At 44.3% G+C, this 21,335-nt stretch overlaps 1 protein-coding gene across 1 annotated transcript in view; it reads right to left on the reverse strand.

Moving 5' to 3' along the window:
• LOC120375044 (TGF-beta receptor type-2-like) overlaps positions 1–21,335 on the reverse strand; it is a 58,668-nt gene that overhangs the window by 13,636 nt on the left and 23,697 nt on the right. The window contains exons 2-3 of the mRNA XM_039495618.1: positions 11,395–11,545; positions 1,098–1,300 (exon numbers count right to left, since the gene is read on the reverse strand). Of these exons, the coding sequence (XP_039351552.1) occupies positions 1,098–1,300; positions 11,395–11,545 (354 nt within the window). The remainder of the gene's footprint in view (positions 1–1,097; positions 1,301–11,394; positions 11,546–21,335) is intronic.

The raw sequence follows: 21,335 nt of genomic DNA on the forward strand, positions 1-21,335 counted from the left end.
TGACCATGAACTCTGATTCCTCTACCTATTTAACTGCTTGGCAGTCACCAAGAGTGGAATGCATACGCGCAATCACTTGAAGAAGCAACAATGGTTACTAACCTTTCATAATTCCTGTTCTGTGAAATGTGTTGCACATGTCCATTCCATGACCCCCACCCCACCCCTTCGCACTGGAGTTTCCAGAAAGAAAAAACTGAGGGAGTCAAGGGTCAACTGGGCTCTTTATACCATCCCCATCATCGCACGGCAGGAGAAGGTGTTTGAGCTGCCCCCACAGGTACCACTGAGGGAAAAAAAAGTCCAGCAACTGTGCACAGAGCACGTGCACACTGAGTGGAGTGGACATATGCAATACATCTAGAAGAAGAAGTTGTTATGAAAGGTTAGTAACTTTTTTTTCTGCTCTCATTTACACCTCGGCAGTTCCTCTGAGGCTTTGCCCCCAAAAGGTGAACTAACGTGTGTGAGCGATCCTGCTCTAAAATCCTAGGCTCTATGAAGTAAACTATGTGAAGTGAACTGTAGTCAGGGGTCTAGTGTTGACCTCCCCTAGTTACCTTACAGTAAAAACTACGATGTCTTGTCTCCTCTAGGATTTTAGAAAGGGATAAGTCACACATGTTAGTGATCCTGTGGTTAAAAAAACCTCACTTCAAAAAAGGTAAGACACACCCTGACATCAGTGGGGTTTCATGGGTGTTTCTGGGTAGAACTTGCTCTAGAATTTCATGATTTATTGTAGCTAAAATTTTCAGAAGTGTTGACTAAGTGTGGGTGGCTCAGACTTTCAGTTTCTAATCTGAGCCCCTTGTGCCACAGGAAACACAGGCCAATGGTGGATTCTCCATCTCTTGATGTCTTCAGATCAAGACTGGATGCCTTTCTGGAAGATCTATTTTAGTCAAGTGCAAGTGAAACTTTATAGCCTGTGACATTCAGGAGGTCAGGGTAGAAGATATAATGGTCCCTGTAGCCTTAATAACTATTAATCTGGTTTTCAGAAGCACTGAGGGCTGCAGTTTCCAATGGGAATTTTGCATCTTTAAATTGACATGCCATCATTTAAATAATAATAATAATAAATAAATACTCACCATTGGTGTGGTTTTCAAATATTAGTTTATCGTTGCATTCCTGTTCATCCACACAACCACAGATGTAAAATATTCCTTCCTCACTAGACTGATGGGTCATGATGCACCGTGAGGTGTTGTAATTTGGAACCATTACATTTTCTACTGGGAGCTGTGGGTTGTGGCACAGAGTGCTGATCTTAATGCTGTCATTGTCTTGCTTCCTGAAAATATGCAAGGAATCAACAGTGCATCAGGCCAAAATCTCTGCATCCAAAAAATGTGCAATAGCCCTGCATGATAAAAGCGTCTCAAACCTGGGCTGCTTGTTAGTTTGATACCATGTGGTGTATGGATTGTTCGCAATGGATATGGTGTAGAGCAATAGCTCTCAACCTTTCCAGTCTACTGTACCCCTTTCAGGAGTACGATTTGTCTTGTGTACCCCCAAGTTTCACTTCACTTAAACTACTCACAAAATCAGACATGAAAATACAAAAGTGTCACAGCACGTTATTACTGAGAAATTGCTGACTGTCTCAATTTTACCATATCATTGTAAAATAAATCCATTGGAATATAAATATTGTTACTATATAATATATATAATATATATATATATAGTAATATATAAATATAATTTGTTTTTTTTTTTTAGTGCTTGCTTACTTTTTATTGTGCAAAATAAAAAAAATAAAAAAATGAAGATGAAGTGATGTGGAAAGACTACCTCTCCTCCCCAGAGGTATGGTATGTGTATGCCTGGTTGAAAAAAAAAAAAAAAAAAAAAAAAAAAAAAAAAACTTTTCTTTTTTGGAAATTTAAAACAAAATAGAGAATAATAGCAGATATGGGTCAAAAGGTCAAAAGATTATCAGGATGTTAGAGATTGGTTGATGATTAATGATATGCAATGTAATAATCCTTAGGTCCCTCCTTTAAAATGAACTGAACTGATTCGATTCAGGTTGAGAGGATCTAGTCCATTGATTCCAGAAGTTCAAGGAAGAAGCTGCATCCTTCACACATTTATTGAATGATGCCATTCCTCCAATAGTCCAAGGACCCCTCTTGACAGTGCAAAGCAGTGAGCTTTTAAATGTGGGCCACCTATTTTCACCATGATAGTAGGATCTGATCCTGAGTAGTTGCCCCCTCTGAATTAGTTGTAAAATCTGCATGTGTGTTGTGTGTTCCGTGACACACCACACACAACAATTTATTCTCTCTCTCTCTCGTACTTACAGTTACTGTGTCAACTTCTTTTGGGGATATTTGTAGAAAAGAAAATATGGTGGTACAGCTGTGTGGAGTCCTTCCCCCCAAGCTATGGCTTAAGCCTCCTCCCTTTTCTCTCCTTGGTACTTGCTATCCCTATTATTTGGAGCAGCTTCTCCCCTCTCCTCACATGGTTCAGGTCCTGGGTTCTGTGCTTAGTGCCTCCACTCAAAGGGTCTCATCACTGTGCCACAGGGAAAGGAAACACATCCTGGTCCCATCAAGGTTAATGGGGGTTTTGCCATTGACTTCAATGAGGTCCAGTTACTGTTCCAAAGTCTACTGAGGCATCATGAATTTGCATAGTCTATATTCAGAGCTCTTTCAGTGCCCTGCATTCATGATTTGTAATTAGGGCTGTTGATTAATCGCAGTTAACTCACATGATAATTCAAAAAAATTAACTGTGATTAAAAAAATTAATCGTGATTAATTGCACTGCTAAACAATAGAATACCAGTTGAAATTTGTTAAATATTTGTGGGTGTTTTTCTACATTTTTACAACAGTGCCATGCAAACACCTGTTCTCACTTTCAGGTGACATTGTAAACAAGACCTGGGCAGCATTATCTCCTGCAAATTGTAACCAAACTTCTTTGAGCAACTGGCTGAAGTAGGACTGAGTGGACTTGTAGGTTCTAAAGTTTTATATTATTTTATTTTTGAATGCACTTATTTTTTGTACATAAGTCTACATTTGTAAGTTCAACTTTCATTATAAAGATATTGCACTACGGTACTTGTGTTAGGTGAATTGAAATATACTATTGTTTTTTACAGTGCAAATATTTGTAATAAAAAATAAATATAAAGTGAGCAGTGTACACTTTGTATTCTGTGTTGTAATTTAAATCAATATATTGGAAAATGTAGAAAACATCCAAAAATATTTAAATAAATGATAGTCCATTATTGTTTAACAGTGCCATTAATTGTGATTAATTTTTTTAATAGTTTGACAGCCCTACTTGTAACGTAAAGTATTATTCAAGCACATGGTCTTCCCTGACAGGGAGCTTTTCACTAGCCCAGATTTCATGGGTAGTGTGGCATTATTGATGTGGTCAAATATCTTCTGGTGACTATAATGAGATCGACACGTAATTGTTACATGATCCTACTTCCAAACCAGGTCTGCTGGAATGAAGTGTTTGGTGCCCAACTCTTTGTAGCTGCCCCATGTGTGAAAAGCTGGGAAAATGTCTGTACTATCTCTTATGAATATTGTGTGACTCTGTTTCCCAGTTCAGTTTTGTACTGCAGCTTGCTTGACTGCATAGAGCTAAATCAAAGGAGGCTGTTACAGAGCTTAGCAGGAAAGGTAAAACAATGACAGAGGTAAAGTCACCCTCACATACACAGCTTCAGAGGACTTAACCCAGGGGTGGCCAACCTGAGCCTGAGAAGGAGCCAGAATTTACCAATGTACATTGCCAAAGAGCCACAGTAATATGTCATCAGCTCCCTGCTCCCAGTGCCTCCTGTCCACCAGCAGCACCGCTGATCAGCACTTCCTCCTCCCTCCCCACATCTCCTGGTCAGCTGTTTCATGGCATGCAGGAGGCTTGGGGGCGGGGAGGGGAAGGAGCAAGGGTATAGCAGGCTCAGGGGAGGGGGTGAGAAGGGGTGGAGTGGGGGCAGAGCCAGGGGTTGAGCAGTGAGTGCCCCCGGGCACATTGGAAAGCTTGCGTCTGTAGCTCCAGCCCTGGAGTTGGGTGCCTATACAAGGAGCCGCATATTAACTCCTGAAGAGTCGCCTGTGGCTCCCGAGCCACAGGTTGGCCACCCCTGACTTAAGGTAACAATGGCTGGGCCATTAATGGCGGCAGAACATAGGAGTTAAGGTAACAATGGCTGGCTCCATCCAGGCTAGGAAGTTTTACTCTTCCCAAGTCTAAGCCTGAGATCAAAGGGAACTCAAAAAGCTCCCAGAACCTAGAAAAGGTAGGGATTGGGGGTGGCGGGTGGGCAGAGGCTGGCCAGCATGCATCAGTGAAAAGGCTGACTGTGGAACTGAGCCATTCAGAGACAGGGAGAGAGCTGCAAGCAGAGTGGGCTGTTTTTCCCAACTCTGAGACGGGGAATAAGCCAGACTGGCTGGAGCTACAGATAGAGAGGTTAAGCTTAGGTAAGGCAAAATGCGAGTGGGTCTCTTTGCTATTTTTAATCTACTCCTCTTAAGCACTGTGTAACCTTTGCTGCAGAATAAATCCTGCTTTGTTTTAGAAGCTGTTTCTGTATCACTACAATGCTGTCACAGGCTCCCAAAGAGAAACCTGTGCGGAGTCCAACAATTGTGGTAGCACCTCGAGATACTAATATTTAATTACAATGATATGTCTGCAACCGGTGGTGGTGGTGATCCAGATCTCTGCTCTCCAAGATGTGCCAGTAATTTAGCTGATAGAAATGTTCACTCAGAAGAAGGTACTTGAATAAGCACTTGTATTTCATTCTTCTTTTTCAGGTGGAGCCAATACATGGTATTTTCTGGACTCTTCCTCAGTTGGTCACCAAGTGTGTGGTTTAATTGCTAGGTCTAACATGCTGTCCTTGAATGACCACCCCATGTCTGGCTTTCATTCCACAGGGGACAGAACTAGTCTTTGGAGAACTCTTCACTGTTTCTAGAGCTGGCTTGACCTTTTGATGTGACAAAATTATAACATGCAGGAAATAGGGCCCTGAGCATGCCCAGTATGTTTGTTGGGCCCATGTTTACATAACGGATTCAGTTACTGAGTAACAGCTGAGCAGAAAGAATGGGTGATGTCCCTTCTGAGCATTATCTCCTGGTATTTACCCTCCAGACATCCCCTGAGGGAAACTTCAGGGGTAGCCACCAGCAAGGGGCCTATAAAGGACAGTGGCTCTGGAAAGAGCTGTACTGCCATGAAAGATGGGAGTGGACATCTAGGGAACGTTGTGAAGGGTCTTGGAATGCAGGATTTCCCTGTGGATCTCAAAACAGCCAAGGATCTACAGGGGCAAATATCCTTGTTTCTCCCTACTCCAAATGGGACATCCCAGAGGAAACAGACATTGATGTCTTGGAGGTTCCAGGAGAATTTTCCCTCCTTCAGTGGGTTTCTATGCAGAAGGCAATGGCACAGTGTTTTGTTTTGTGGGTTTTTTTAAACATGACTGTACCATTTAACTACACCCAGGTAATACAGTGAGCAGTGCCCTGAAAATGCATGCAATAAACCTTACCAGAGGAATAATTCTCGATGTTGTTATATGAGGGGTGTTATAATGTAATCAATCCTAGTGTTGTACAATGCTCTAGTTCAGGGGTCAGCAACCTTTCAGAAGTGCTGTGCTGAGTCTTCGTTTATTCACTCTAATTTAAGGTTTCGCGTGCCGGTAATACACTTTAACATTTTTAGAAGGTCTCTTTCTATAAGTCTGTAATATATAACTAAACTATTGTTGTATGTAAAGTAAATAAGTTTTTTTAAATGTTTAAGAAGCTTCATTTAAAATTAAATTAAAATGCAGAGCTCCTGGACCAGTGGTCAGGACCCGGGCAGTGTGAGTGCCACTGAAAATCAGCTCGCGTGCCGCCTTTGGCACACGTGTCATAGGTTGCCTACCCCTGCTCTAGTTAAACAATATTTTTAATGGACAGAGTTCATTTACTTTTAGTATCATAGATCGCCTGCCTTTTTAACAAGGACGTTGTGGAATATTTTCAAAAGTGTCTCAAGGCCAGATCTTTAAAGGTCTTTAGGCACCTACTGGCATCTTTAGGTATTGCTATTGCTAGGTTTAACATTTCATCCTTGAATGACCACTCCATATCTGGCTTTCATTCTAGAGAGGATATAACTAACCTTTGGACACTCTCTTTACTGCTTCTAAAGATGTCTTTGACCTTGTGATTGACAAAATTATAACGTGCAGGTAATAGGGCCCTGAGCATGTTCAGTATGTGAGTGTGGTGAGTATCCGTTGTGTTCATTCCCTCTGGGGCACCTGGCATTGGCTACTGTCAAAAGACAGGATACGGGGCTAGATGGACCTTTGGTCTGATCCAGATGGCTGTTCTTATAGAATCATATTTTAATATCAGTAGTAATTGACTTCTCAAGAGATTTCACTTTCTGGAATTAATGCATTTGTTTGAACAGCATGCATTTTGAATTAAATGTGGATGAATTTTCTGCACCCCATGTAGCTCAGTTGTTTTAGTCAACAATAAGACTAGTTTAAATATTTAAGGATCTGATCCTGAAAACTCACTCGAGAAGCTGCACTCATTGTAGTGGAATTACATGAATACGGTTGGCAGAATTACGCCAAAGCTATAATAGCAATAGTCTGTACTTTGAGGTTTTATTTTAAATTAGTATTCTATACTATGTCATGTTATGAAGTCAAACAGCCTGTTAAAGTCAATGGAAATCCAATCTAGATCCAAATTCGATAGCTTGGGTCCATTTTTAGTTATTGTTTATTGCTTGTATATCATCACAACGGGATAGCTCAGTGGTTTGGCCTGCTAAACCCAGGGTTGTGAGTTCAATCCTTGAGGGGGCCACTTAGGGATCTGGGGCAAAAATCAGTACTTGGTCCTGCTAGTGAAGGCAGGGGGCTGGACTCGATGACCTTTCAAGGTCCCTTCCAGTTCTAGGAGATAGGTATATCTCCAATTATTATAGTGCTTTACAATATTGATGAAGATTAGATTAAGCTGAGAACAAACAGGAATGGTAAGAGAGAACACACGGTTATGTAGGTTCTTGGTGCATGTGTCTTGGCGGCAACCAAATGTTACTTTATTATTGAATTAAGTTATTTCAAAACTATCCAAACGGATAGGAATATAACGCTCCTTGAGAAGTGTTTTAGGAGGAGGATGCCTTGCTCAGAAACTAGGTAGATAAACATTGTATGAGAACCTACATAGATTAGAATGACCAGTAGGGACAGGAATCTGTCTTGGTGCATAGCCTCCATCACTGTAGCATCTGATTAGGACACTATGATCAGGTAGTCACTTGGGCCCAGATCCTCAAAGGTAATCAGTAGAAGGTAGGAGCCTAGATACCTGTTGAGGGTCTGGGACTTGGAAGTGAGTGTGTGGCATTGTTCTTGGGAAATCAGCCAGAACAAAATAAGGTATGAAGGTGGATGTGGGCAAAAAATACAACGAAGGCATCCCCAGGGAGGAAGCAACTCGGGCTAAGTGAAAAGGTGATCAGGGTAAGAGCAGAGAGGTCAGAGGGGGAGCAACTTTGTGAAGATCTTTGAAGACGAGGGGCCTGATCCTGCTCTGACAAGGAACAGTGAATTTGTGCATATGCTAGTGTTCATTATAAGGGGCAGAAAAATGGTCTTGGGGCTGAGACACAGGAATGGGAGTCAGGAGACCAGAACAATATTCCTGGCTCTGCCCCAGACTCCCTGTGTGATTTGGATACTTACATTCTCTGTATGTCTGTACTTCATCTCATCTCACGGGTATTGTGAACTAAATATGTCAGTAAAGCACCCTGAGATCCTCGGACAGACGGTGCTCTCAAAGCGCAAAATAGCGTCCTTTGTATAGCACCACAGGGCTGGATGGTGAGTAACATCCATGGCAATAGTAGCCCCTCTCCATGGCTGTACCGTGTTGTATGGTCAATACAGCTGGAGTGCCTCAGAAGGTCTCAGACTTTCTTTTAAGGAGAGAAGGGTGGGAGCTTGGCAGCTATTAACTGGGAGATTGTTCCAGCTCTAATGGGTGGCGCATGTGTGTGCACGGTATAGAGCCATATCTATTTAACAGCTAATAGAATGGTTTCCTGTTAGTAACTGTGAAAGCAGCATTCCAGAATTAGACGTGTGTCCCTGGCGCTTTGCAGAGAGCACTGACAATGGTCTCCAGGGGGAAGAGCTTAACCACAAAACTGAGTCGTCGTGTTTTCTTTGGACTCTTGGGTTTTTCTTTCAAAAACAGCTTTTATCAGCGTTTCAAGAACACAGTTTTGGAAGGAAATGAAAAGTCAATGCAAAGCCAGCCCCAGAGAGTGACTGAGGTAACCATGCCACAATCTCCAGTGAAAACGGGCACTTTTACACTAGGACTGTGAACATGCAACTCTTCTAGACGGGCCTCTGCGGTGCTCAGCACCAAGAGTGGCAAAGAAACCCTGCAATGGGCAAGTTGTCAGCTGGATGCTTTTCCCACTCATGGCGGGTGAATACTGAAGGTACGCCCCCAAGTCTCTCCGGAGTGGGTGAATGCAATGTGCTTCTAAGAGACCAAATGCCTGTTCCAAAGCCCATTTGCTTCAGTGGGGTTGGACTGGGCTGCTGCTCTGTGGTAAGCTGTGTTTACTAGCAAACAGATTTCAGGCATCAAGGCATTGGAGACCTTGAAAAAACGAGGTGAGGTCATGCCTCCTGGGAGTTCCTGTGCATAAGGAAACTATAGACATAATTACCTTGGTACTCATGATGTTCTGCACTTGCTAGCATCTCCCATCCTGGGGTCGCCAAGTGGGGAAAGTGAGGCACACAGAGGTTCCATGACTTGTTCAACGTCGCTCAGAAAGTCAGTGGTAGAGCCAGGGGTAGAACCCAGATCTGCTCTTCTTTAGCCACTAGCCTATGTGGAAAACTGAACTACAGTCCTGAAACCAGAAAGCCAAAGGACACCTGACCTAGGAGGATATCAAAAACTTTGAGGGAAATAATTCGGAAAGTTACAATAATGATCTTCCTTCTGAGTCACGGAGAACAAGATTGTATTTTGGGGGTGAACTTGTCACTTACACCTGGAGCATACACGAGAAAAAATGATTGATGTAAAGCTGGGTACCAAACAAAAGATGAGGAAAAGTCGCTTAAATGTGCCTTTTTCAACAGAAGATGGGATCTAAAGCCCACTCTAGTCAGTAGGAGTCTGTATTGACTTCAGTGGATTGGCCCCTGAGAGGTCAATGTTTTCCGGGGGCGCGGTCTTCACACAGGAAATCTGAATTTCACAAAACAGAACAAGCCGCATCCTCTGTGGCAGACTGCCTGCTAACAGCCTGCCGGGGGCAGGATAAGATAAAGTGCTAACAAGCTCCTGGCAAGTGAAGATGCTGAGGAGGAGGAGGAAAGAGAGGTGTGGCGACGGGCTTTCATACCACCGACTCTTTCACAGCTCACAGAAACATACCTGCCTCTTCCTTAGTGATTTATTAATAAGGATCTGTTATCCTGTGGCCACCAGACGAGGTGAGTGATTTGCTATGAGGATTTACTGTTCGATTCCATGTGAGATGATTAATGCTGCTGTTTTGGTTTCTTCAGCAATGGGTTTCTCCAGCTTCTGCTGATAGAGCCAATGAAATGTCTGGGGGTTACTATCCCCCAGATTGAGAATCAGTTTTGTTTTCAGACTTTAAGGCCTTGTCTTCACTTAGGAAAAAAAAAAAAGGTGTGTTTACCTCGTGTTAGCTAACCCATGGTAACTAACTCAAGGAAAAACCATAATGAAGACGAAGGAATTTGCAGCTTTGAGGCTAATTAGCCGGTGAAGATGAAGACTATGGGGAGCCTAAAATTTATCTCAACCTGTTAGCTAATATGAAACTACAAATTGCCTGGCCCAGCCAATCACAGCATCTCCCTATATCGCGAATAGGAGATTCATAGGTTCCGAGGTCAGAAGGGACCATTGGGAACCTCTGTTTGGGTGCAGGGCTAGAATTTCTGCTGAGTTTTATGGCACTGGCTCCATGCACTTTTACATTCCCTTATGTGAAGTCTGGGTCTGTCCATATAGCCATCAAACGTGGAATACCTGACCATGTAGTAGGGCATAGAGATTTGGGTTTGTGATGGCTGCATTATTCCAAGTGCTAAAGCCATGAGTGAATTGTTCAGTGTCTTCTGATGTGAACGAAGACTGCCCACAAAAGTAAGAGTTTGACATATCAGGCCATGAGGAAGGATTTGAGGATCTGGCCCCCTGGAACTTGCTTGCAAGGTTAAATTCATGGGAGCTCTGCTGGAGTAGGGTTGCAGGATTTGGCCAATAGTAAACCTGAATATAGTGAAATTTCATATATAGTGCATTTGAAAGTCTCAGATTGTATCAGTGCAAATTGCAATTGTGAATACTGGTGTGTGTGTGTGTGTACAGATTAATGGAGAAGGTACCTGTGCATGTGTATATAATATGTGTAGCATGCTCAAAAGCCATCATTTCACACTGGTCCTTCTTTTGCTCTGTAAATAATTCAGATATTTTTTACCATACTGTCACGGAGTCACTGGGCCAATGTTCTGGAACTGCTCTGTATGAAGCCAGCCAGGACTCTGGGGGAGCAGGCCTCCTCTTGCTGACCATACTGTCACCAGGGCGAGAAGCTGACACAGCTTCCACCTTCCTGGGTCTGACCTCAGAGCACAAGGCATCCTTTTCCACACCGTGCGCTTCCTGCAGCAAGTCCGCCCATGCGGGGCTCCTGGGGAAGCCAGAGGGCCCTACACCCCAACTCCGCAGCCAGCAATGACACTCAGCCAGCGTAAAACGGAAGGTTTATTAGTCGACAGGAACACAGTGTAGAACAGAACTTGTGAGCACAGAAATCAGTGACTTTCAGCGAAGTCCATCTTGGGGGACCTTGGGCCAGACACCCTGGACTCCCCCTCTTCCAGTCCCCCCACGCAGGCTGCCCGGGTTCCAGCCAGCCAACCTCTGACACACCCGATGCTCCTCCTCCTGGTCTTTGTCTTGCTTCCCAGGCAAAGTGTCACCTGGTCATCACCTGGTTGCATCCCCCTCCTGGGTCTCAGGTTACGAAGGGCATCAGCCATTGCAGCTGGAGCAGCATCACCTGCCCCCTGGGGGGTCTCAGCCAAAGTCATACACCCTTATCCCACCACCTACGCATTGGTGCAATACACAGGGAAACTGAGGCACACACCTTATTCATGCAAAACAGTAAAACTCACATAGGCTCAACAGTAAGACTCCCATACAACATAAGAAGGGAAAATCCCCACTTCATCACACATACAGAAAGCACATTGGTAATAGGTTTGTTGCTTACCATATGGCCACACAGATTTCATATGGACTCTCACAATAGGAGTTCAAATTACAGTTGCTGTAGCACACCTTTTCCTCACACACTGGGGAGGTGGAGTCACACCATTTACACAAATTGGTCTTCAGATTTCTCCGTGCCCCAGCAGAACATGCTGCAAATAGAAAAAAAGCCTTTGAATTACTGATTTTCTTTGTCACTCTTGTCTCGAGTCTTAGCTGGCACTTAGTTTGCCTATGAAAAAATGTGATTCAGAGAACCACAGGAGGAGAGAGGGAAGCCTGCGTACAAGCCCGAGCTCACTCTGCTGTTTGTGAGTGCATTTGTTAATCATTTTCCTTTGCTGAACTCTTTGGTCAAATGTGTTAGGCCAGAATTCACAGACGGCAGCTGCAGCTACATGAGCACCAAGGAAGCAGGTCCTGCTGGAGAGTGCTTATTTCAAAGCTGAAAATTCTGAGCTACCAAAGGTAGTGTGGTCCGGTGGATAGTGCACTGGACTGGGAGTCAGGAGACTTGGGTTCTATTCCTGGCTCTCCTACTGACCCACTAGGCAGCAGGGGAGGGGCATAGCTTTAGTGGGAGTTTATGGATTCCAATACACCCACAGAAATTGGAAAACCAAGGGTGCAAAAACACCCTGTGGAGGTGAGAGGGAGGCTCATTTGCACAAGAAGTTGCAGATGGCTCCAAAGCCTGGGCCCTGTGTCATGGTGGTGCTACTCCTGGCCACGTTGCTGCATAATGATGTCAGAGTCTCTACAGAGGCCCAAAGGGCAAATTCTCCTCCACAGAGGGAGCACCAGAGGAGGGGCAATACCTCCGTGTGTCCCGGTCTCCAGGCAGCAAGGATGTGGGGCAGGGCACCAGGCTTGTGGCAGGGACTCTGAGCAGCTGGGAACAGATGCTGAGTGGAGCCACCTCCCCCATCGCATCTCGGGTGGGATGTCTCTCACTGCCGTGCGTAACCGGGACTGGCCCTGCACTGAGGCTGGGCCGGGCCCCCCACCAGACCACACACCCACCCCTGGCACTGTCATTGTGTCATCCTCTCTTTGTCCTTATTGTTGTCACACAGCGGTTACACTGGATTTAGTAGGATGCACCCATTTCATTGGGATGCTACGTCCACCCCTGCTACTGTGTGACCTTGACTGTGATCACTTCACCTCTGTTTCTCCATCTGTAAAATGGGGATGACAACAATTACTTTATAAAATGCTTTGAGATCTGCAGAGGAGAAGTGCTGTATCGGAGCTAAAGATTAGTGTTGTTTTCCCTTTGATGGGTGTTGAGAGATGAGTGAACCACAACCTTTCTTCAAATGCCCCTGAACTTAGGGACGGGATGAGGAGGTTGGAAATGTTGGTCTGAATCTGAAGTTAGCTAGTGCCTCTGTCGTTCTAATTGGCCAGCCCCAAACCTCTGTTCTGAACAATGCTGAGCTTTGGTGCGGGAGGGGTTTCCGGATTTCGCTCTGGACCCAGACTTTTCACGGTGAGGCCCCCACTCTAATTGAAAGCCTTTGGGTAGCACTTTCTGCAGCACAGGATACTGTTGCGTACAGAGACCTTTTTCTAAACACACACCACGATGAAGAAATAATTGCAGCAGGCATGCAGTAGCTGCTGTGTACATGGCCTGGGTACAAAATCCTATTTATTTTTGTACCAGAGCTGAAGGAACTATTTTAGGTTAAAGAATAAATCTCAGCTAAATTTAAACTTCCTGTTGGAAAGCTGCTTATTTTGATTTTGAAAAGGGCAAACAAAAGAGCCATCAAAGAAGTGTTTTTTAAAAAATGGCTCAAATGTAGGCACCGAATTAACGCAGCCTGATTTTCAAAGGCGCTGAGTATCTAAAATCCTCGCTGATTTCAATGAGAGCTGTCAGCGCTCTCCCCTTCGCAATGAGATTTTCAAAACTACCAGAGAGATTTGGACACCCAATTCCCATTAAAACCCCACTGTGCCTGATTCTGCTGTGACAGTGATTGGTTTTATGTCCTTAATATTAACATCCCGTTAATTTTAATGAGAATTGGGTGTCCAAATCCCCTATGTGACTCTGAAAATCTTAGCCTTTGAAAATCAGGGCACTCTAATTTAGGAGCCTAATTTTAGGCACCTAGATTTGAAAACTTTGGCTATATGTTCACGTTTATTTTTCCAAAAGACTAGCCTGAAACTTAATTTTCAAAATAGAGCCCCAATCCTGCAAACTCCCACTCACCTCGCTAGTCCCTACTCACAAGAGCCGTCCCACTGATCTCAAAGGCGCCTCTTGCCTCAGTTGCCTAACTCCCCACAGGAGTACAGATTTTCAGGATCAGGTCTTTGAATGCCAAGTGTCAGTGAATTAAGAACTTCATAGCAAAAACTTCAGGAACTCTTTAAAAGAAGCACTGACGCCACCAGCCCTACAGTATGTTAGTGGGGGATGCCACAGTTGTACGAAGGAGGATTTTGGGCCTTATGAGAGAGGATTTGTTCCTTTAATCTTATCACACATGGCAAAGAATCTAGTAGCAGATGACTGTAGCAAAATAAAAGGCCAGTTAATATATATGGAGTCCTAATTTTCGGTTGCTCGAGTTGTCTATATTAAAGTATAAAATTAAAGTACCCCAGGCAGAATGTGCTTTTTTGTCCAGATTTCTCCAAAGGGCTTGTATTTAGGCACCCAAGTGAAGTGACCTGTGCTGCTCATCCTGCAGCCACCACTGTTCTCAATAAGGCAACCCTCAGTACAGTCCCTATCAATGGGATCCGCTGGCTGCTGAGCACTTTGGGCATCCGACCTTTTCCCTTCATTGCCTAACCCCAAGCTCCTGAAAATCTGGCCCCAAGTATCTTAGTTATTGTTACTTTATATTTTGGATAGCAGTGCCAAAAATCCAGTGTAATAACATTCTCTCTAGGAATTGATATCCCACCCATCACTGTGGTAACTGAGTGCCTCAGCTGAGAATAAAGTCAGCCTTCTCCAGTATCTGTGTCCTTTTCATCCGGGCCTAGTGGAGTTCAAAGTTTTCCATTGTTAATTATCTAAAGTTTATTCTATGGAAAAGTCCAATTCTGCCCAGGGACGTGTGCCAGAGTTTCCTATTGACACACATCTGGGGAAAGAACCTCACCTCGGATGTTCTCTAAGTGCAGGCATAGTTATCCACTAATGAACTCAAAGGCATCCTGTGGTACCCCCTTAGCTATTAGTCTAAAGATACATAACTTGCACCTGGGGAAGAAAACCTCAAAGACAATTTGGGAGTTAGAGAGGGAGTGGAAAAATGCCTCATGGCATTAAGGGATTTTAACTTCCTTGCTTCCCAAATCGAAGGAGTGCAGGCTGCTCTGAGATCATCTTGTGTGCCTAGTGTGATCCTTCCATCAGCACTGCTGCCTCTCTAACGTGCATCAATAAAAGAACACCTGGAACCCTGACACACAGAAATAAACCATTTACAAGCTTCCATGGCCTCAGAGCTGAGCCCCAGGTTCACAACCAAGAAGGAAGCCTGGCTGGCGCGGACAAATCTGTTGATTCCGTAGGCTGGGAAGAGGAATTTTTTTTTTAATTGACCCATGAAAGAGTTAAAATGCCACACAGCCAGGACGTCTCCAAGAAGCAGCATTGTGGCTGTGAAATGGGAATTGGGGAGGGGTGGGGGCCAAACCAAGACGATAGGCAAAGTTACTATAAAACTTCGGTACAAACTGATACCAAGAGTTCTGCACTTTGGGCCAGCTCTTGGCCTTGTTGAAGCCAATGGTGATTTTGCTGATGACCTCAGTGAGACCAGGATTGGAGGATAAACCCCCCACACACACTGTTTTCAACACTGGTACTGGACCTCCTAAAACTGGCCTGAACTGAAACCCTGGCGCCAAATGCCCCTTAGCCTTAAAGAGTCAATCCAGGTCTGGGTCTCAACAGCTCCTCTCTCTCTCTGGGTCTGATTCTCATTTGACATAAATGTAAATATACTTGATGCCCCCTTTAAGGTCCCTTTACACGTTTACCAGAGTGGTCTTAGTGTAACTGAGTCTGGCCCTCTGTCACTACAACTGTGGAAAAATTGGAATCCAGCTCCCAGCTTTGCTGCTGGAGGGCTCATTGCAAGCTCTCGCTAGGGGATCTCGGTGAAGAGGGTGATGCAGATATAATTTGGGTGATGACTGTCTTCCTCAGGAGACGAAGCTAGAATGTTGGTGACCGGCTATGCTGAAAAACTAGATCAAGTGGGAAGGCTCTATGCTTTTCTTTACAGATGTCCTCCCTGAAGCCCGGTGAACAAGACAGTGCTTGAGCTGGCCCAGGGAAACTCAAACCGGAAGAGGAGGATTATTCCTTGGTTGTCTGCAAAGGAGAGGAAGCACACAAGCTATGGGGGTAAAATGAAAAGAAAATGAAAGATTCCTTCAGTGAAGATCTGGGGGCCTCCCTTCAGAATTTTTGGATCTATTTACTAAGAAAGACACTAATAGATAGTGCTTGATTTTCTTCCATTCCTGTGAATAACCCCTGTTGCAGTCAACAGGAGTTGGGAAGGTGGAACAGTAATTATACTCAACAGTTGTGTGGTGCTTTTTATCTTCAAAAAATGTTACCGCAACCATACAAGATAGATAAGGATTATTATTCTTGTGTTACAGCTGGTGAAACTGAGGCATAAAACATAGACAGTGACAGAACCAGGAGTTCCTGGCTTCCAGTCCTGTGTTCATTTCATTAGTCCCCACGTCAGTCCACATATTAGCCTGTTTACATTCTGCTTGTGACAGATGTGGCAATTCCCCACAATATCCCTGAAAGCCCTCATTATATTATTGTGGGCCATGATTGTATGTAATCTTTCTAGTGGGGAGATGTGACAGATGTGGGACCTGGGAGTACAAAAGACTATAGTGGGACAGGTTTCAGAGTAGCAGCCGTGTTAGTCTGTATCCGCAAAAAGAACAGGAGTACTTGTGGCACCTTAGAGACTAACAAATTTATTTCAGCATGAGCTTTCGTGAGCTACAACTCACTTCTTCAGATGCATAGAATGGAACACACAGACAGGAGATATTTATACGTACAGAGAACATGAAAAGGTGGAAGTATGCATACCAACAGGGACAATAAATATTAAGAGAAATTAATGCAAATTATCGCAATTCTGATTATGCAAAACCCCAGCCTTTTGAAGCTATGCCCTGAGGTGAGGGTCATTGTCTACTGACTGCCTATCACAGAAGGCCAAGATCAAAGGCCAAAGCTGTATAAAGAAATGGTTTTGGATTTGGATCTAAGCCGCATGAACTTGTAACCCTGGAGAAAGCTGATTTTGAAGGACTAAAACCTAGCAGAGCCTGAGGCTGGAGTTAGGGGTGACCTAGCACACTTTGTAGCATGCCTTTTGTTTTAGCATGTTTTCTCTGTCATGCTTTTATTTTAAGAATAAATGTGCTTGCTTAGAAGGAGCTATGTCATAACTTATAGTTGTGGGAAATCCACTGGTTATAGCCCTTGGAAAGAAAGCCAGGCACAAACACTGGCCTTTTAGGCAGTCTGGCTTGCTGGGGATTACAGAGGGTAAGGCAGCCTTCAAATCCACGGTCAGGAGGAAGTGAGATGAGGTTCTCCGCCCAACAGAGGTGATGTCTGGAAGCCTGAAGTAGTTGCCCTTGATGGACTATGGAGGGGGAATACAGATGCCCCCCGACTTACGCAATCATTCCATTCCAGAAAGCCTTGCGTAACTCGAATTTTGCATAAGTCGAAAACGTATACCCGTACCTTATGCAAAAATTTCTGCAACTTGAAAATCCTATTTCTGGCTTATGGAACTTTTTCCGTAAGTGCGACTTTGTGTAAGTCGGGTCTTGCGTAACCCAGGGAGCGTCTGTACAGGTGCAGTTGCTCTGAAACTCTGACGTTGCTCACTATGTGTTTGCTTGGAAACAATGTTTTGTGACTGTAAATACTGGAATGGAATCGTGAATGAACTACGTGCAATTGTAATAGTTGCTAAAGTGTGTGTGTGCGTGTGCGCTCATGTGTGGAGATACCACATTCTCTAAAGAATGATTTGGTTTGGTTTGTTTGTTTGTTTATGCCCTTATCCTGCAAAACACCACATGCAGTCAGATTCTGTGCATTCATACTGATTTCCAGGCTCAGGGCCTCAGCTTGTTTAACCAGACAATATTGTACCAGTACCTGTGGAGGATTTGACAGTGCCATTTGTACTGCACAATGAAGAAATCAATGCAAATATCACTTTTTTAAAAAGACTAATATAATTATGTAAATAAGATCCATAAATAATGTTGCAATGAGTTAAAATTCTGTGGAGATTGTCCTAAACTGTTTTGCATGGATTCCATTACCTTTTCTGAGAGAGATTATGGCAGGAACACCTTCTCTTTTTTAACAAGTAAAAATAAGTGTAAGAAACCCACCAAAGTTCCTTCAGAACTTTGCGTCCCTGACCAATTAGCTCGTAGGCACAGTTTAGCTGCCACATCACTCAGAGTAGTCCTAATTAGACCCAGATGAACGCTTTCAATATTAATACTCAGATGATTTAATAAAGCTGCACAAGCAGTAAAAGTAACAATACGCTTCCATAAACGGGTTCCAGATGTTGCTGAGGCAAATGCTAAACATCAAAATAAAAACGTAAAAAAAAAAAAAAAAGCTGGATAAGCAAAACTTGGAACGAACTATAAACTAATTAAATGCGGGGTGAGTTTTCCAAAAAATAAATTGAAGCCATACGGACGCGATGTGAGCCAATAAAATAATAGGTAGTCAAAGTTACTGTGAAACAACAGTTTGGAAGGGTGGTCTGAAGTCACCAATAGGTGAGTTACTTTGTGCTTTCTCTTCCTTCACAGTAATGTTTTGTGCCCTCATGTACGGGGACAGGTTCATGCCTTTGGGTGTTGGTTGCTATGAATCAGGAGCTGTTCCAGAAAGGATAAGAGCTGACTCTAAGCATTTGAACACAGACATGAACCACAAAAAAAGTTTTGGGGTCTCTCTTACTGGAGCAGCAGAACTGATTCCACAGCCAAGGGGCGTTAACGTTTGCTTTTCAGTTGCTTTGAGGGGCCTGTATAGAAGACAGTTCTACCAGTAGCTTTGAGAGACCCACGTTCTACCCTGTCGTCTGTGTGCTATTGCTCACCTCAGCCCATAGGGGCCCATGTCCTGCCGTTTCTGCACTTGCAATTGTCCCCATGATGGGGCTGTTAACAGCTTCAAATTGGGCTCTCTGGAAGCTAGCACCCCAGCCACTTAGAACAGCCAGGGCTCTGGCTGTTCTAAGATAGAAGGGAGCGTTTACACTTGCTGGTAATCTGATGAGTTAATTAGCTCACCAGCTGGAGAGACCAGGTAGGAAAGCAGGAAGTACAAAAGGCTGACCCTGGGAGCAGGAAAGGGGCTTCTCATAACTTTTACTCACACCTCAGACTTTGAGGCCAGAAGGGAGCATCATGATCATCTAGTCCGACCTCCTGCACATCGCAGGCCACAGAACCTCACCCACCCACGCCTGTAATAGACCCCTAACCTCTGGTCCAGTTGCTGAAGTCCACAAATCATGGTTTAAAGACTTCAAGTTACTGAGAATCCATCATTTACACTAGTTTAAATCTGCAAGTGATCAATACCCCATGCTGCAGAGGAAGGCGAAACCCCCCCGAGGTCTCTGCCAATTTGACCCAGGGGAAAATTCCTTCCTGACCCCAAATATGGCGATCAGTTAGACCCTGGGCACATGGGCAAGACCCACCAGCCAGAAACATGGGAAAGAATTCTCTGTTACTATGTGTTTTTAGTTTGTACTGGAGTTTGTGAAGGAGACAAACAGTAAACACACATGGTGATAGTACTTTGGGGTACCTGTGTGCTGCTTAATTCACCAACAGATCTTAACAGCCAGGCTTTTCCTGGAGTGGAAGAGGGAACCTATTCACAGTCCCCTTTAAGATACTTGTTTTCTACACACAATGCACCATATTCTTCCTGTTTATATGGTGACCTAAAATCGCTTTCCCAGCAGCTCTCTCTGCCAATCTTGTCCACCTCAATAGACTTAATTCAGTCCCTGAAACATCAGGCTCCCAGTGGATAATCTGAATGCACTAGGAGGTGGTGCTCGGATAACGCAGTGATGGTTGAAGCCACTGGGAGCACACAAGGGCGCAATCATCTTCCACAGCATATCTCAAACAGGTTCCATATCACCGTTTGGCTACATATCATGTAACGTCTGTGCTGGGCCTTCTGCAAAGTCCCAATATCATTGGCCCCACATGATAACCAGTAAGGATGGCAAGGAATTTCTAGTATGTCGCATATGTGCCAGTGAAGCAAAAGGCATGTTCCAGCTGAAACAATGACACGTGCCATTCAATTAATTTCACATGTGCCTACTTGGCTCTCCATATGGCACTGAAGTACCAAGTGGAGCTTTATACATCCGTTAGAAGGTGTGGATGAGTGTGAGCCATTTATTGATGAATAGAGACAAAATGCCCCGGAGGGTGTCCCCAAGGGCTGGATTTCATGTTTGGGTCTTTGCTTTAACTGACAGCTGTGTCAAATGACACATTGGCAAGGCAGCTGCTTTGGAGGAGACTCGTGCACATTGTTTATTTCCTCATGTGTATACAGTAATTGCCACTCAGCATATTTGTTGCTAATATGCCTATGTGATACCACAGGCCATGAATAACTGGGATGCAAAACTAAGGCCTCTCACGTGGGGTCAAACCACATCAGATTGGAGCCCAGTCAGACACAGATGAGGAAGACACACATGGCACTGGGATCAGACAGAGCTGCTGCTTAATGCACGGGCTTCCCTGCACCTCTCAAAAGCACAGATTGAAGCACTTTTTTGCGAGGCGTACGTGTGTATCTGAGCTCAGGATTAGACTTTAGAATTGGATTTTATCCTGTGACTAATGACACAGCTATACAATAACAGAGCTACTCATAAAATTATTCTGAGAATGACAAAATTCTTTCCTTGTTATACACATTATTTGTTTCTCAATATTAAAAAGAAAAGAAAAGCCAATGGGATCTAGCTTCCCTTTGATCCATGTGAAACTTTCCCCATCGGCAAGTTTTTCCATAACTGCCTACTGCAGAGTTCCTTTCATGATGTCCAGTGTCAGAGACAAGATACTGGACTAGATCCAGTGTGACAATTCCTATAGTCCTGATCCTCAATAGATTGCAGAGTCGTAACAAGGAATTTTTGCGCCTGAGGCAAGGGCTGGCTCCAGGCCCTTCGGCGGCAATTCGGCAGTGGGTCCCTGAGTCCCTGTCGGAGGGAAGGACCTGCCGCCGAATTGCCGCTGCTGCTTCATTCATTCTTTGGTGGCAGTTTGGCAGCAAGTCCCTCTTGGAGGCAAGGACCCGCTGCCAAAGAATAAATGAAGCGGCGGCGGCAATTCGGCGGCAGGTCCTTCCCTCCAAGAGGGACTCAGGGACCCGCTGCCAAAGAAGCGTAGGCGGTAGAGCTGCCGCTGAAGCACCACTGATCGTGGTAGAGCTGCGCCCTCCACTTTGCGCGCCCGAGGCAAGTGCCTCACTCGCCTCGCCCTTGTTACGGCACTGATGGGTTGGTACATGGCTCGAGTACAAGGCCAGAAGGAACCATTCTTGCCATCTAGTCTGACTTTCCTGCATAAGACAGGCCATACGGCTTCCCTGAATTAATTCCAATTTGAACTAGAGCAAATCTTTTAGAAAAACACCCAATCTTGATTTAAAAATTGTCAGTGATGAGGAATCCACCACGCGCTTGGTAAATTGTTTTAATGGCTGTTACCCTCCTTGTTAAAAATGTGTGCCTTTTATCTAGTCTGAATTTGTCCAGCTTCAACTTCCGGCCATTGTTATTCCTTTGTCTGCTAGACTGGAGAGCCCATTATGTT

The sequence above is a fragment of the Mauremys reevesii genome, linkage group 11 (genome assembly GCF_016161935.1).
Source record: "Mauremys reevesii isolate NIE-2019 linkage group 11, ASM1616193v1, whole genome shotgun sequence".
NCBI classification, from domain to species: domain Eukaryota; kingdom Metazoa; phylum Chordata; order Testudines; family Geoemydidae; genus Mauremys; species Mauremys reevesii.